General features: G+C 48.9%; 1 protein-coding gene across 1 annotated transcript in view; it reads right to left on the reverse strand.

Moving 5' to 3' along the window:
• The window catches only part of LOC135808884 (sushi, von Willebrand factor type A, EGF and pentraxin domain-containing protein 1-like), a 108,226-nt gene that overhangs the window by 22,171 nt on the left and 70,110 nt on the right, over window positions 1–15,945 (reverse strand). Inside the window, exon 14 of the mRNA XM_065322125.1 lies at window positions 8,201–8,392. Coding sequence (XP_065178197.1) covers window positions 8,201–8,392 — 192 coding nt within the window. The remainder of the gene's footprint in view (window positions 1–8,200; window positions 8,393–15,945) is intronic.

The following is a 15,945-nucleotide window of genomic DNA, read 5'->3' on the forward strand; positions in this document are numbered from 1 at the left end:
GCGTCAGGGGGGGGGGGGTGATTGTCCTCGTCTTCTGGGATGCTGGCGTTGCTAAGCGGTACTGCTCCAGGAACTCTCCTAAGGTGAGGCAATGTTGGCTTGATGGAGTTTTGTTCATGGCTTGTTCGTGTACACTGTGACGTGACTCGTTTGTAGAACCATAAATGGCCCAGTATCTGCAAAAATGGACCTTAGGGTGATTTTTCACAAAATGACTTTTCTGCAGTTGTCATCTATAGGTATCTAGTGATCACATGGCAAAGTATTAGACCGAACAAAGTAATATTTGATGACCCAGAAGCTTCTCAAACAAGCATAGGTACATATCAGGAAATACAACAATTTATCACAGTGTTTTCCACATCGGAATACTCATAGCCAGCAATTGCATGTCATCATGTTCATTGAAATTCAACATAATTTTATGAATCGACCTTTTTTTCATGATCACTTTTCAACGAGGACGAAGCAAAGTCGGCCGAACGAAGCCTAGAGTAAGAAAATTACCCTCTCCACTTCACCATCACGATACTGGCATAGATACGAGACAAAACAACTAAAAAATCCACAAGAAAACTGTACGGCCATCTTCGCGCTGACTTTGGTCTGAGAATTTCTATCACGATCAAAAATCTACGAGGAGCACTCAAGAATAAGCTACAGACATACCTTTATTGCTCTCTACTCCTTTTTAGGGTTTATCGGGTGTTAGCGGCCGTCGTGAGTTCCCTTCGGGAACGTGAGTTCCCTTTGGGAACGGATACGATAATTTACTTTTTCTTTTTTTTTACTCCTTTTTCAAGGCACAAAAGTCGACTCTCCACTTTCAAACCAGGAACCAGACATACCAGTGGTCCTTTTCAGCTGCTCCACGAGTGCAGGAAATGTTCACCAAGGGTTGCAGAGCAGCATCCATTCCAGAAAAAGAGCTAAAATACGAGTGAGACTACATGCTTGAGTACATGAGCACACGCATGAGTACATGCTGAAAATATTCAGTTTCAGCGTTTCTGCTCCAAACAGCAATTAGCTTCGATTAGCTACAAAGATTACACCAGAGGATCAAACAACAACCATTTTTCCAGTTTTTTTGGCAGATGGCTTCCTTGTGCTTGGCCCAGCATGCCAAAAATTACAACTCTCAGATGTCCTCGATTGCTGGCCATGATGTGTTACAAAAGTCAGTGTAATAAATCATTCATCCAGTTTTGTTGTAAAACAACTCCTGAGTCTTGGGCAACCCGTCTGGCATAGAGCATGGATGGCCTTGATCCTCATCACTGCATACCAATGAAAACTGTTTGAACGCCATCCCAAGTCCGCTGAAAATCCACATAAGTGCATGTAGTAGACGGATTTTTTACCGTATCATACCGCATGTGCCGTATATCGATAGACTTACCATATCGTATATAGTACGTTATTTTGTGTACGTCCTCTGTGCGTTATGTTGGTGCATGCGCGTGTTGCTGTGGTCTGAAAAGCAGTCTTCGTCTTGAGTTCATCATGTCTTCGTCTTGAGTTCATCATGTCTTCGTCTTGAGTTCGTCATGTCTAGTTGTGTTTCGTCGTCGTGTCAATAAACAGTCTTCTAAGTGTAGTTATCGTCGTCCCTTTGTATAAGTGTGGAGATGGCACGGGACTGGGAGCAGGTGGAGAAAAGGCAGTTACTACAGTGCAGAACAGGAGGGGGGGGGGGGTGGCTACAACTACACCTGGAGTCCCAGTCTGTGAATCCCACAGGGAATGCGACACAGGCACAACATTCTAACACCCCAGGCTTCATCTCATACACAATTTGGAGGTAGTCTCGGCATCACTGCTGCACCTCTGTGAAATTTGAGCTCTGTGGGAAACTTGCTGCATGCGCGTCAGTGCGCCATGATTCCAGCACTGAGTGCAGAGAGTTCGTAGCTCATCAATCATGTTCAGCTCTTGCCCCGTCCAAGGGGTTTGGTGTTCACCACGGAGTCCAGTGTGGGAGACTGGAAAAATTCAGATCATGTCACTAGCGGCAGCGCTCTTTCGTCCTGACTCGAGTTGATCCAGTGCATTTCAATTTGTCTACCTCTGTTGCCGGCGCCTCACTAGTTTCTCCTCGTTCAGTATTTCCCCTGAGCGGAGCTGTACTAAATTCAGAAGGGCCCTACGAGGATTATCAGATGTCAGAAAGTATTTTTGCCAGCAGAGAGCTCCTTTGGCAGAGCGCCTAAATCAAGTTGAAATTCTCGTCGCTAAATAGGAATTGCGCGTCGACAAAAACATCTTCTGTAAACTGTCGTCGTTTTCTATCAGACGCGACAATTCCTGCCTAGGAAATAAAATGGCTTCTGGCAGAGCCGGACGACAGCTAGCTGGCCATCGTGAGCGAACTCTCCTACTACTAGGACGATCAAAAGCATCCATTGTTGCGATGAACTAATTTTTTGTTTGCATGTGCAGAGCGCGAAGCAAGAGTTTTTTGCCGTTGCAGAAATGACTCATTCTGCAAAAATGATTTTCACCCGAAGGTCGATTCTCGCTGATACTGGGCCAAATGATGTGATTTTTCGGCCATTTTTCGGGGTATGCGAGTTTCTAGGTTCCCTTCAGAAACGTTTTCAAGAGCTTTGCACAGTCGATCTACACCCCAATGGGAACCTATCTGCAAATTTTGAGCAAAATCGGAGAGATCGACTTAGCCTAATACTTTGGTATTCTCAGACATGCCCTCTTTTAAATTCTCGTGCAGTAGCTGTCTAGTACACAAGAACGTTCTGGGCCATCTTGCGCTACTGTTGCAATCCTAGCTGATTTGTTGTTGTGGACCAGTTTATCTTTCTTGTCATGTGCTGTTGTTCAGCAAGTGATGCTTCATTGCGGCTTCATTTGAGTTTCCACTAGAGCAGAGATTTTCCCATGACGTCTCAAAACTGACAGGCATATTGAGACATTCAACAACCCTACTCTAACACATCTACGAAGCGCAAACCAACAATCTTCCAATTTGGAAGGCTCAGTTGCAGAAAGTTCCAATGAAGGGAAGGGATTCGCCACGAAAGTGCCAGGTTGTTGAATGCCTCAATATCCTTTTCAGTTTTGTGCCTTGTTGTCGCACTATCTGACTGTATAATATATCGTTACATTGGTGAACTGTTAGTCATAACTTGCAACTTATTGGTCCTTTCTCTCTTTACTGAAATACAGTGGAGATTGGATATAACGACACTCCTTCGGGAGAGAACAAAATGTCACTATTCGACCTGTCACTAAACCCGATCTTCACAAAGGACTTACTAAACGACTAGGGCAACAGAATTGCGTCGCTAAACTCAATATGACGGCTTTGAGCAGCAAAGCCAAGTTAGCCCACGCAGGCACGTGTTGGTCCCGGGTTCGTCACGCGGCACGTGCACCTGATGAATAAAAAATAATATTTTTCCGAAAATGGCGGATGTAAAAAATATAAGTTTACGTGGCCGCTTTGCCTTGCCTTGTGTCAGCAAAGCAACATCCTTGTCAACAATTTCTGTCAGCCAGTTGGTCAAGGTGGCTCAGGGCTGTGTTTTCTTTGGTTTACAATGTCGCGGGGTGGTTTCACTGCGAGGCAGTCAGCGCAGCTGCAAGAGATGATCGCAGCGTCCATCTCGGCAGCTTTGCCACAGCTGACAGCCCCTGCTCCTGCTCCGACGGCGGACGCGCCGGACGAAGTCCGTGATGTGCCCGAAATTCAGGATGGACCTGACGATCTCCTTCTCGACCGCCAGCCAGCCGTGACAGCCAGCCCACCCTCTGTGCCTGTACCAGCAGCAGCAACTTCGTCCCCGACGCCTGCCTCGGGTAAGCCTCGAGCTTCTGCCGTTTATAGCCATGTGAGCATGACGTTTATTACAAAAGTACTCAGGGGGGAATTTGTTGATCTCAGCTGCCTGTTGCCCCCCGCCGGTCCCGTCAACTCCGTCGATGAACCGCTTCAGAAGCGCATTCGCTTCTCCGAGCAAGACGGCCAGTTGGTGGTCACAGCAGCATCTGCGGCGAGAACCAAGATCGCGTCCCTCAGCATGTGGCTTGAGGCGTGGACGACTTACTGTTGCATCATTTCTGACCAGCAGCCGGCCAAGTCTCAGGAGCTGTGGGGGTATCAACTGCAGGTTTTGCAGGCGGCCAAGCGGTTCAGATGGGCGGCAGTAGCTGATTACGATGTTCAGTTCCGCCAGAGAGCGTCACGCTGCTCGGAGGTGCAGTGGGACAAGATTGACATGGACCTATACACACGTTGTTTCACCGGCCAGTCCCTGTCATTTTGCTCCGCTTGTAACAAGTATGGACATGCTGCTGCGTCCTGCTTGTCTACTTCACGGACTCAAACACAGAAGTCTGCCGGCGTGACGCCTTCAACAAAGGCACGTGTAGCTTTCGTATCTGCCGATACCGGCACGTGTGCTCCTCCTGCGGAACCAGTGGACACGGAGCCAGCCGCTGCCCCGGCCTTGCCAAGGCCAAGTAGTTTGCCTTCGGATGCACCGCTGCCGCAGCACCGCCCGTCCACCCCAGTGGACGTCAACGCTTTGGCAGACGAACTCACTAACTACCCTGATAGAGGAATGGTAGCAGCACTTCTACATGGTTTAACACACGGTTTTCATATTGGTTACACTGGTCCCCGTACGTCCCTTATCTGTCCTAATGTATCTTCTGCATTTGACACTCCTGATATTGTTTCGGAATACCTGGCTAAGGAGTGCTTACGTGGTCATACTGCCGGGCCGTTCCCTGCACCACCCTGTGTGCCGTTTCGATCAGCTGGCATAGGTGTCGTGCCTAAGAAGTCTGGTGGGCACAGACTCATTGTGCACCTCTCCGCCCCGGCCGGACGCAGTATCAATGACGGCATCTCCGAGGACCAATACAGTTTGATGTATGTGACTGTTGATGATATTGTACGTCACGTTATTCGTCATGGCAAGGGTGCTCTAATGTTCAAAGTTGACATCCAGCATGCATTCCGCAATGTTCCAGTGCACCCTGACGATTGGCCTCTGCTCGGCATGGTGTGGCAAGGTCGCTACTACGTCGACAAGGTGCTTCCATTTGGACTGCGATCATCACCTGCATTGTTCAACACCCTGGCTGAGGCAATGTGCTGGATTCTTCGTCATAACTATTCCATTCATGACTTGGAGCACTATCTCGATGATTACATCGGAGTCGCACCACCTACCGGTAGCTCATCTGTCCACCGCTCTACAGCAGCTATTCAAAAAGCAACGGTTCTGCAGGTATTCGACAACCTCGGCATTCCAGTCGCCACTGGCGCAGATAAGGTGGTCGGCCCAGCAGCAGTGGTGACGGTACTCGGGATAGAAGTGGACAGCGTGGAGCAGGTGATGCGGCTCCCTGAGGAGAAGCTATCTGCCATGCTCGAGGCTTTGAGCGACTGGTCAACGCGTTCTACCTGCACAAAGCGGGAACTGTTATCGCTGATAGGCACCCTGTCCTTCGCTGCCAAGGTCGTTCCTCCTGGCAGGACCTTCATCCGCCGCCTCATTGACTTAAGCTGCACAGTTCCGTTCCTCCAGTCAGTCATCAACATCGACACAGAAGCCCACCTGGACATTGACTGGTGGTGTGGGTTCGCGGCGAACTGGAACGGCAAATCATTCTTTCATGATGTTCAGTGGTCAAAATCCCCTGACCACGAGCTGTTTACGGATGCCTCGGATGTTGGCTTCGGTGGCTTCTACGACGGACAATGGTTTTTGGGGCAATGGGCTGCTGAGATGCGGGATGAACCGATTATGGTTCGTGAGCTGATTCCAATTGCTCTAGCATGCGCTGTGTGGGGACATTCTTGGTCAGGCAAGCGCCTTATGTTTCACTGCGATAATGAAGCTGCTGTTTTAGCATGGCAGAAAGGTTCATGCCGCAACAAGAATGCAATGCACATTATCAGATTCTTGCTTGCTCAGGCCGCATCTGGCAATTTCATATTGTTTTTACGGCACATTGCCGGTGTTGATAATTGCCTTGCTGATGCCTTGTCTCGCCTGCAGATTACTCGCTTCCGAGAACTGGCTCCCACAGCCAGCCGATGCCCGGTGCCAACTCCTCCGCTCGACTCGCTGCTCTGATTGCTGCCAGCAATGACCTCGTCAGAGACTCAGTCTCTGGTTCCACGGCCCAGACTTTTAAGCCCGGTATTTCCGCGTACATACAGTTTTGTCAAATCCATTCTTTTCCCCCTCTTTTCCCCACCGCTGAACATATTATATCCTTCGCTTCTGACCTCTTTGTTACCAAACGCCTGTCGCTATCGACTATCCGTGTGTACTTAGCTGCCGTAAGATACCACTTGCTCTGTAATGGCGCACCAATTGGCAGTCTCAAATCTGCCCGCTTGACTTCTGTGTTGCATGGGATTGAGAGGCGACAATCTCCTCCGGCATCTAGTCGAAGAGGGATGACGATGCCCGATCTTGCTCAATTCCGGCTGTACCTTGACAGATCTAATTATGCCACTGTAGACCGTGCCATGCTGTGGGCAAGTGTGACACTGGCCTTTTATGGTTTGTTGCGCGCCAACGAGTTTTTAGCTGCATCCCCTCATTCATTTGACAGTAAGAGAACACTGCTCTGGGAAGCTGTCAGTATATCATCCGGCTCGGTTTCTCTGCAGCTAAAAGTCACCAAGATACAGCAGCTTGGCGACGGAGGAACAGTCCAAGTGGTGACCACAGGAGACTCTACGTGCCCAGTGTCGGCCATGGCCGAGTTCCGGACCCTGACCGCTACAACCGGCAGCGCACGGCCAGTGTTTGTGTTCGTCGACGGCAGCTACCTCACTCGAGCTTGTTTGACCAAGATCCTCAGGCACGCCCTCAACTGCAACCGGGTGAGCTCCCATTCTATGCGCATTGGCGGGGCCACTCTCATGGCGGACCGGGGTGCAAGTGAAGCAGCCATACGCCGTGCAGGCCGCTGGCGAAGTGCAGCATCCGATCGCTATGTCAGGCGTGCAGCCGGTATGCCGTCCTTGTAATGACTAGCTGCAAGACTGGTACAGCCCACGCCCATGTGGTGCTTTGAACACAAGTGAGGTGCATTTGTAATGTTGTGCAGTGTAGTGCAGTCCATGTCTTGTGCAGTCCTTTTGTTGTAGCCTTGTTTGTATCACGGAGGGGTTTGCCATGGTTACTTGCAAGGACATACGCTAAGGAGCGACGCCGTGATAAATGCTTGGTCGTGAACACTGGTTTTTGGGAGGGTCAAATGCATTTGCCTCTCAGTGGTGTGCTGTACTGTCTCAGTGTTGTAACAGCTGTATGTTGTTGCGTGGTTGACCCGCCGGTTTGAGGCATGGGTGGTCAACTGTGTATGTTGTATCGGTGTGTTCCCGTTTGAAGTTGCCGGGCCACCATGTGGTTGACCCGCCGGTTGAGGCATGGGTGGTCAACTGTGTCTGTTGTATCGGTGTGTTCCCGTTTGAAGTTGCCGGGCCACCATGTGGTTGACCCGCCTGTTTGAAGTTGCCAGGCATGGGTGGTCAACTGTGTATGTCGTATCGGTGTGTTCCCGTTTGAAGTTGCTGGGCCACCATGTGGTTGACCCGCCTGTTTGAAGTTGCCAGGCATGGGTGGTCAACTTTGTATCTGTCTCAGTGAAGTTGCAATACCTACATTGCTGTGACTCGCCCGATTGCTGTTGCCGGGCACCTATGGTTTTATTTGAGATAATCTCTGCTGGCTTATTACATAATTCTTGGCTCAATGTTATCCACGGTGTCGCTCAATGCACAGTCTCGTCAAAATGTATCAGACAAAATGTGAAGAGAAAAAAAAAGAAAAAAAAGAAAAAAAACTATGGCAAACCCCACTACCTTGTATTCTATTTCCCTGGTGTATGTGTGTCCGTATTTTGTGCGTTGGGCACGCGCATGTGTGTGCGTGTGTGTGTGTGTGTGCGCTCGCGTACATGCGCAAGAGCGCGCCTGGATAAGTGTGTGTATGTGTGTTTTGTTTGTTTGAAGTTTGTTGTGCGTATGCGTGCATGCACGTGGGTTAACTGTCGTTATAGTTATACAAAGTCGTTATATCCGATCTCCACTGTATTGAAAAAGGTAAAATGTTGCAGGTAAGTATGAAACTGCTGTAAATAATTATTATGATTAGAAACAAAGGCCAAACTGGTAGTGGGTTCCAATCAGAGTCCCGAAAGTACGTACGTGTACAGGTTGGTGTGTTCTTGCTCCATCTACCATCTGCCTGGCATACAGCACGGGTATTTCCTGTGAATCCTTTATTGCAAAACCATAAAACAGTGTCACCATATTGGAAAGGTCTCGAGACATATTGCCCTTGCCGTGCTACACGATATTGTCCGGAGTCAGGTTTTCCTGGAGTGGGACATTGTCGGGCTGTAAGCAAAGAACACAGTAGAATACTTCTTCAAATAGCAACATGTTGATATCATTCACCAGTATGCATGTAAAAAATATTCCTATCATCTCTCTAACCCTATGTCTTTATCACATTCTCCTACTTACGATCACACAAAACGTAGGTCTGCAGCTGCACCACCTTTAATATGTTTTTGAAACTGATCCCTAGATACTCCTCCCTGCTCCAGGCCTCTGTCCTGGAAGCAATGCTTATGAGCTTAACCTCCCTAATATTGGTATGATACATGTGAAGAGTTTAGATGCAAAAGTGACATACAATGGATCCATTTTACCATTTTTGGAAATGGCCAAACAAGTTTTCCTTTTATGTGCGGTTTGTATCCAAGCAGGCAGGCATAGTGGGATGGTCTAAGACCATGATTGAGAAACAGAGGGTACCAGGTTCAAGTCCTGCTTGGAAGCGGAAGGATTTTTTCCAGCCGTGCTGCGACCCACAGTTAATTGGGAACTCGTGGCCTGGCACGAGGGAAACATGGATGCAGTGAATGGGATTTCGGTCTTTGACCACTTTGTGGTGGGTCTGATCTACTCACCTCCCACCGCTTAGGAGCTGCATCTGCGCCTTGATCCAAGAGGGTGGTGGCGTTCCTGCGGATGCGGAAAACTGGGCCTTTGGCCGAGTCTCACGCGAACCGTGAATTTTTTTTTTTTTTGTATCCAAATCCATAGTAGTTTGGGTATTAAACAGTGAAACCTGTCTAAGGTGACTGCTCAAGGAACCCTCTTAATGTGGTCTTTGTATAGAGGTGGTATCCTTATCCTGGTTCAGTTGACTGGAGATAACTTCCATTGGTCCCAGATTCATTGGTCCTCAGGAACAACTGGTCGCCTTGACCAGTTATACTGCATTTGAAGTGGCTCTAGTGAGATTTTGGATGCACATTTTGCCTGTGTATGCCCAAGAACTTCCTGGCAGATCTTGTGCGACTGTTGCAGTCCTTGCTCATTTGTTGTTGTAAACGAGGTCTCCTTTTTGTCATGTTGCGCTCAGTTGTTCAGCAGGTGGCGCTTTGTGGCGGCTTCATTGAAGGTTTGCTAGGGCAGTTACTACAGCCATTTTGTTTCAGTGCTGGTAGCTTAGAAAAAAGGCAAGTGGCTGCGCTCCGCGTGTGCTTTCCTGCCGCGAGGTTGGATTCCGCGAGAGTATGGCCATTGGAGAGTTCAAAATTTTAACATTTCCCCAAATGATACGTATGTACACTGTGTATCATGTGCACATTCATATGTCTGAAGGTTTGTGGTTTTTCAATAAAAAAATAAATAAAAAAGATTTTTGGACAGTTTGTTCAAGACTTCTTGTTGGCTGTGTTGTTGCAGACTATGGTGGCAGTTTACCTCAAATATTAGGAGGTAACCTTGCTGCGACTGGCCATGTAGATGGTCTACGCAATGGCTTTCTTAGGACAATTTTTTAGATGGACTCAGCAAGTTGCTGGTCACCAGTTGCATGGCTTACATTACATTACATGGTAAAATCGATCGGAGTGCGAACAAACCGTATTTCCCCGTAAGTTAGTACGTACTAACTTTCGAACTTAGCAGCCACATGAGTACTAACTTTCGGGGGTGGTACTATCTTTCGGGGAGTACTTTTTTATCGGGGGTAAATGACACGCAGTGGGAAGCCTGCGCAACTCTAGTGTCCGTGCATATGATGTATGTACTGTACGGTGTCTGTATATGTAGGACGGGTACGAACTTACTATCTTTCGGGGGGAACTGTCTTTCGGGGTGATAACCTCGGCAGTGGAAAGTGTATTTTTTATAGGGGATACTAAGTCATAGGGGAGAACTAACTTACGGGGAAATACGGTAGTTGTTTTGGATACGATGTTTTTGTTGTGAGAAGCCGCGTGATCCCTCATTCTTGTGCCTAATTTCAAAGCATATTTTAGTCCACTTTTGTACCTTCGCGCGAGCTCCGACATTCGCGCGAATGGATTCGTTCCACAGGACCCAGCTAAGGAGCATCATCGACATGCGGTACCCTAAACGAATTAGCAATGACACTCTGTATAAGCGCTGCGGAGCTGTCCCCATCAGCGAGATGATCACAAGGCAGCGCTACAGTCTCGCTGGCCATATCTTTCATTTGGCCCCAACTGCTCCTCCACAGTTGGCAGTGGATATGTATCTTCGCTTGGCCAATGACGAGGGCACTGAACGCTTCAGGGGTCGACCTCGGACGACTTTGGTAACGTTCTTGCAGACGGAACTGTCATCATGGCATGGACTTACCCTCCACCAGCCGCTAGATGCTGACGCAGTCCGCACAATGGCAGCGGACAGACAGGCATGGTGTGGAGCCCGCCCCACCTAACAGGACTGATTCTCGTGATCCACTTGATTCCGCCAGACATGTTGTATGCATATTCTATTTTATTTTATACTTTGCATGAAGTTTTCCCTTAGTCCTATTGGTATTGTTGCTAACGGCTTTTGTTGACATCACTTCTGTCATTTCATTGTATCGTATTACTCTTCAGACATCAATCCTGAGTGGCATAAGCAAAAGTGGCACCCCGCTACCTATGCGGACATGCTTTTAACAATTTGTACCTTGCCCATCTCCGGAACCGAGAGGGTGTCTAGACGAAACTGTTGCAGCGGGGCAATGAGGACCACCCAGGGATGAAAGGAGCCAACTTTGAGTTTAAAAAAATGTGCATTGTAATAGTGGCCTTACAGTGGACAGCTCCAATATTTGCACTTTTGTGTTTTGGTTTCTTCACATTTGGACAGTTTGGGTAATTCCTTTATGTGTTTGAGGTTACAATATTTTCTCTATTTTCCGACCCCTGCTGTACTGCTTCCGCTGGCATTTCCCTTGGCTGACCCAATGTATGCTCATCATTTCACTCACATAGCAACCGGGTTGTACATGGGGTAGTGGTCTACCAGAATGTACTCACGATGGGGGTAGTGGTCTACCAGATTGTACTCACAGAATGTACTCAGTATACCGTCACACCACACTCGCAGCCACACGCTAACCAAAAACTAGGCCAGAAGTAATAAAGAGTAAGGCGGCCAGCAAGAGATACAAGTATGTCAGTGCAAGACGAGCAGAGCAATGTTCTGGTGTAGGTGACTGGCCAGTGGGGGAGCGCCTGGAATCCGACTCCCTAAATTTCCAGCCACGACCACTCAACAGGGCTGGGGGAAAAACTCGCCTTGCGGCCAAAAAACCCTTCTACTAATATGGGACCTGCCCCACTGCCAGTCACACCCAAAAGAAAAACCGAAGAGAAACAAGCAGAAAGGAGTAATCATACAACCAAAAAACACCGAGACCCTCGGGACAGAAACACACAAAACAAAGCATGCCATGGAAAACCAGTAAAACAGCACCCAATGGAAGCCCAAAAACGTACGGGACCCAAGGGAGGGAGGGTGGGAAAACTCCACGCTCTACGAGGATGATAAGACCACGATGGCAGGTGGGGGAGAGTTGCGCGGTGGAAGAGCAGCAGAGCACGACAGAAAAATGGTGAGTGAAAAATACGTTTTTGACACTCTTTCGCTACGCTCAGCCGTGAAAAAACAACACATTTATCTTTAAACCAATACAACTAAGATTTAAATGTGCAGTTATTAATGCTGGCTAGCAGGTGATATAACAGGTGCTCACACTCATCCCAGACTCTGCATATTACTTCACTGTTCACGCACGCACACATACTAACCTGCACGCGTGCATGCAGACATACATCTGCATATGCTCACTCTCATGAGCGCGGCTGCACCCTTTGTTTCAAGTATGTCCTTGATGGCGGGAAGTTTTCCCCGCCATCCCTCACATGTCTTCCGGGTCCTTCTGTGTGCATTGCATAATATTTATCACTATATCAGTAAAGCTGAACTCGGATGGCGAGCCAATAATTATAATTATGATGAAGAAAGGAAAAAGACAAAATGTTACGAGTTATGACAAACTGTCCATCAACGTAACCAGATCTTATACCGTCAGCGAGTGCAGCAACTTTCGGCATTCTTTGTTGCCGTGGCGCGTAGCTCATGCTCTTCTTCGTTGCGCTTTCCCTCCCCTCTTGGACCATTCCGAACCTGAGCCTTCCAAGTTGGAAGGTTGTTGGCTTGCGCCTTGGAGAAGTGTTGGAGCTAGGTGTCAGGTCGCCGAATGTCTCAGTACTCCTTGTCAGTTTCGTGCCAGTTTGTCGCACTCGCTGACGGTATAAGATCTGGTTAAAGGGGCACTCCGGGAATATTTTCGGTGGTGTGTTCTCTTCATGGGGGCCTTATATGGCCCCCAAGGAATGGGGAATCGCGAAAACTAGACCCAAAAAGTCGATATATGAAGCCAGGGAGGGCCAAGTTTGTCTCCTCTTTTGATGGTTTTGATGACGTCACGTGTGATTAGTATTCAAATTCTCTGCATTTGAAGATCTTAGTTTTTTGAATTTTCTGGTGATGAAAAACGATGTTTGGTCAACATTCCCAAGCTTCACAACTGCGACCATACTCGATCTCCTGAGGTGCCCCTGGTAGAAGCGCAGCCTGATGAGGGCCAGGAAATTGGAGCGGACGACTTCACTGGTCGACAAGGAAATAACGATTGGTGTTCCTGCCAGAAATGTGGGGTGATGCAGAGGGCAGTCGATTACCTTCGCTGTCGAGAGAGCGCTGCAGCTGTTAGCATTGACAGCCCTTTGACATGCGTTACACATCACCCCGACTTCGCGTCAGCTTGTCTAAACAAAACTGTTCTGACCATATGCCTCACGGCGTATAGTCTAGAGAGAATTTCGGGATCCTCGTACTCGGACCAGTGAAGTCGTCCGCTCCAATCTCCTGGCCCTCATCAGGCTGCGCTTCTACCAGGGGCACCTCAGGGGGTCCTTCGGGTTCCTTAGAGTAGGTCCGCAGTTGTGAAGCTTGGGAATGTCGACCAAACATCGTTCTTCATCACCAGAAAATTCAAAAAACTAAGATCTTCAAATGCAGAGAATTTGAATACTAATCACACGTGACGTCATCAAAACCATCACAAGAGGAGACAAACTTGGCCCTCCCTGGCTTCATATATCGACTTTTTGGGTCTAGTTTTCGCGATTCCCCATTCCTTGGGGGCCATATAAGGCCCCCATGAAGAGAACACACCACCGAAAATATTCCCGGAGTGCCCCTTTAAGTTGGTGGACAGTTTGTCATAACTCGTAACATTTTGTCTTTTTCCTTTCACCATCATAATTATATCAGTAGCACAAAGTTTCCCAGCAGGTCCTGGGACTGCAGTTTTGCGCTCCCTGGTACACTTTTTTTTTTTTTTTTTTTTTTTTACTAAAAAACACAGCCCTACTAATAATCAGGGGAAGAGGACAACTGAAATGACGCTGGACAACAAGACAAAGGGGAGTAGGGGCGATGTGCCGATGTGGTTGGCGAGGCTCATCCGACCGGAGGTCTCGGAATCATAGCCTACGACCAGGCATCGTTAGGAATGCAGCTAGGGAGGGAGGGAGATCAAGTGAGAAAGAGAGAGAGAGAGAGAGAGAGAGAGAGAGAGAGAGAGAGAGGAGGAGGAGAGAGAGAGAGAGAGAGAGAGAGAGAGAGAGAGAGAGAGAGGGGGGGGAGAGGGAGGGAGAGAGAGAGGGAGAGAGAGAGAGAGGGAGAGAGAGAGAGAGAGAGAGAGAGAGAGAGAGAGAGAGAGAGAGAGAGAGAGAGAGAGAGAGAGAGAGAGAGAGAGGAGAGAGAGAGGGGGGGGGGAGAGGCTGGGAGGGAGAGAGAGAGAGAGAGAGAGAGAGAGAGAGAGAGAGAGAGAGAGAGAGAGAGAGAGAGAGAGAGAGAGAAGAGAGAGAGAGAGAGAGAGAGAGAGAGAGAGAAATAAATAAATAAAATAAAACAAGAAAGAGATGAGAAGAGAAATAAAACAAGAAAGAGATGAGAAGAGAAATAAAATAAAACAAGAAAGAGATGAGAAGAGAAATAAATATAAAACAAGAAAGAGATGATGGACGAGGGTAGTTGCTCATTGACGGGTGACATAGCCTCACAGGGAGTCCGTAGCCCAAAGCCAATTCTTTTGACGCAAGTGGCGATGGACCTTCTCCTTGAAGGATTGGAGAGACTTCAACTGGGGCATCGGATCCGGAAACATGTCTTGCGGAAGCCTGTTCCATTCATCCACTACACCATATGGGAACGAACGCTGGAGAAAGTTGGGGGCCGTAGGGAGGAGCACTGCTTGTAGCTGATGCTGGTGGCGGACACGGAGCTGCGACCTTGTCCGCGGGACGAGGCTAGCTTCCTGGCGAGGCGGCACGAGCGCAGAGAGATCTGGATGGTCTTGAAGGCACATTAGCTTGTACATGTACGTGAGAGCGTACACTTGGCGGCGGGCAGCTAGGCTCTGCAGCAAGGCGTCAGGACCAATGATAGCAAGGGCCTTCCGCTGTACTCGGTCGAGACTTTGCAGGTGAGAGTTGGCTGCGCCCATCCATGTCAATGGTGCGTATTCGAGTACAGGGCGTACGAAGCCTCTGTACGTTGTCAAGCGTCCTTCACGACCAAGGAAACTTGATGCTCGACGCAGAAATCCTAGTCGGGCTACGGCACGAAGAGAAACATTGCGGAGGTGGCGTCTGAAGGTGAGTTTGCTGTCGAAGGTCACTCCCAGAAGCTTCAGCTCGTCCCCACAGGGAATATCATGGGCTCCGAACGTTAGGTCTGGGAGTGGCCAGGGGTTGCGGTGGTGGCCAATATGCAGCAGCTGCGACTTTGTCGGCTCAAAGCGAATTCGCCATTGTTCTCCCCAGCTACTCAATCGATCCAGGCTAGATTGCATGTCTGCAATACTGCCAGCAGAGTCATGTCTGGATCGTATGATGGTGTACAGCGTGGTGTCATCTGCGTACACACCCATTCGTGTTGATGGGGAAAGACAGGTCTCAGCATCGTTGACATACATCAAGAATAAGGTGGGTCCCAGGATGCTGCCTTGGGGTACGCCAGCTTTAATCTGGAATTGAGCAGATTCCTGTCCATTGACGATTGCGCTTAGTGTGCGATTCCGCAAATAGTCCCGTAGCCACTGCAGCAGGCTACCGCCAATACCGAGAGTGGCCGCTTTGTGTAGGACGCCGGGGTGCGACACGCGGTCAAACGCACCAGCAATGTCGACAGCCAGGACGTGGGCACAGCCACCAGAACCAGCTGCCAGCGACCAATCATGCCCAAGCACTGCTAGTAGGTCCGCTGTTCCAAGGCCACTGCGAAATCCGTACTGCTTGGTTGACAAGAGATGATGTTTTTCAAGGTGATTCACAATTTGACAGTTCACAATACGCTCCATCACTTTGGAGATGATGGGGAGGAGGGAGACTGGGCGGTAATTCTTAGGGTTGGATAGGCTGCCCTTTTTGTAGACTGGCACAACTCGAGCACTCTTCCAGGCCTCTGGCTGGACACCCTTACGGAAGCACAGGGCGAAGAGAGACGTGAGAGGCGATGCAAGTTCATGGGAGCACTCTTTGAGCACTCGGGCAGGGATG

This window comes from Sycon ciliatum, chromosome 2 (assembly GCF_964019385.1).
Source record: "Sycon ciliatum chromosome 2, ocSycCili1.1, whole genome shotgun sequence".
NCBI lineage: Eukaryota > Metazoa > Porifera > Calcarea > Leucosolenida > Sycettidae > Sycon > Sycon ciliatum.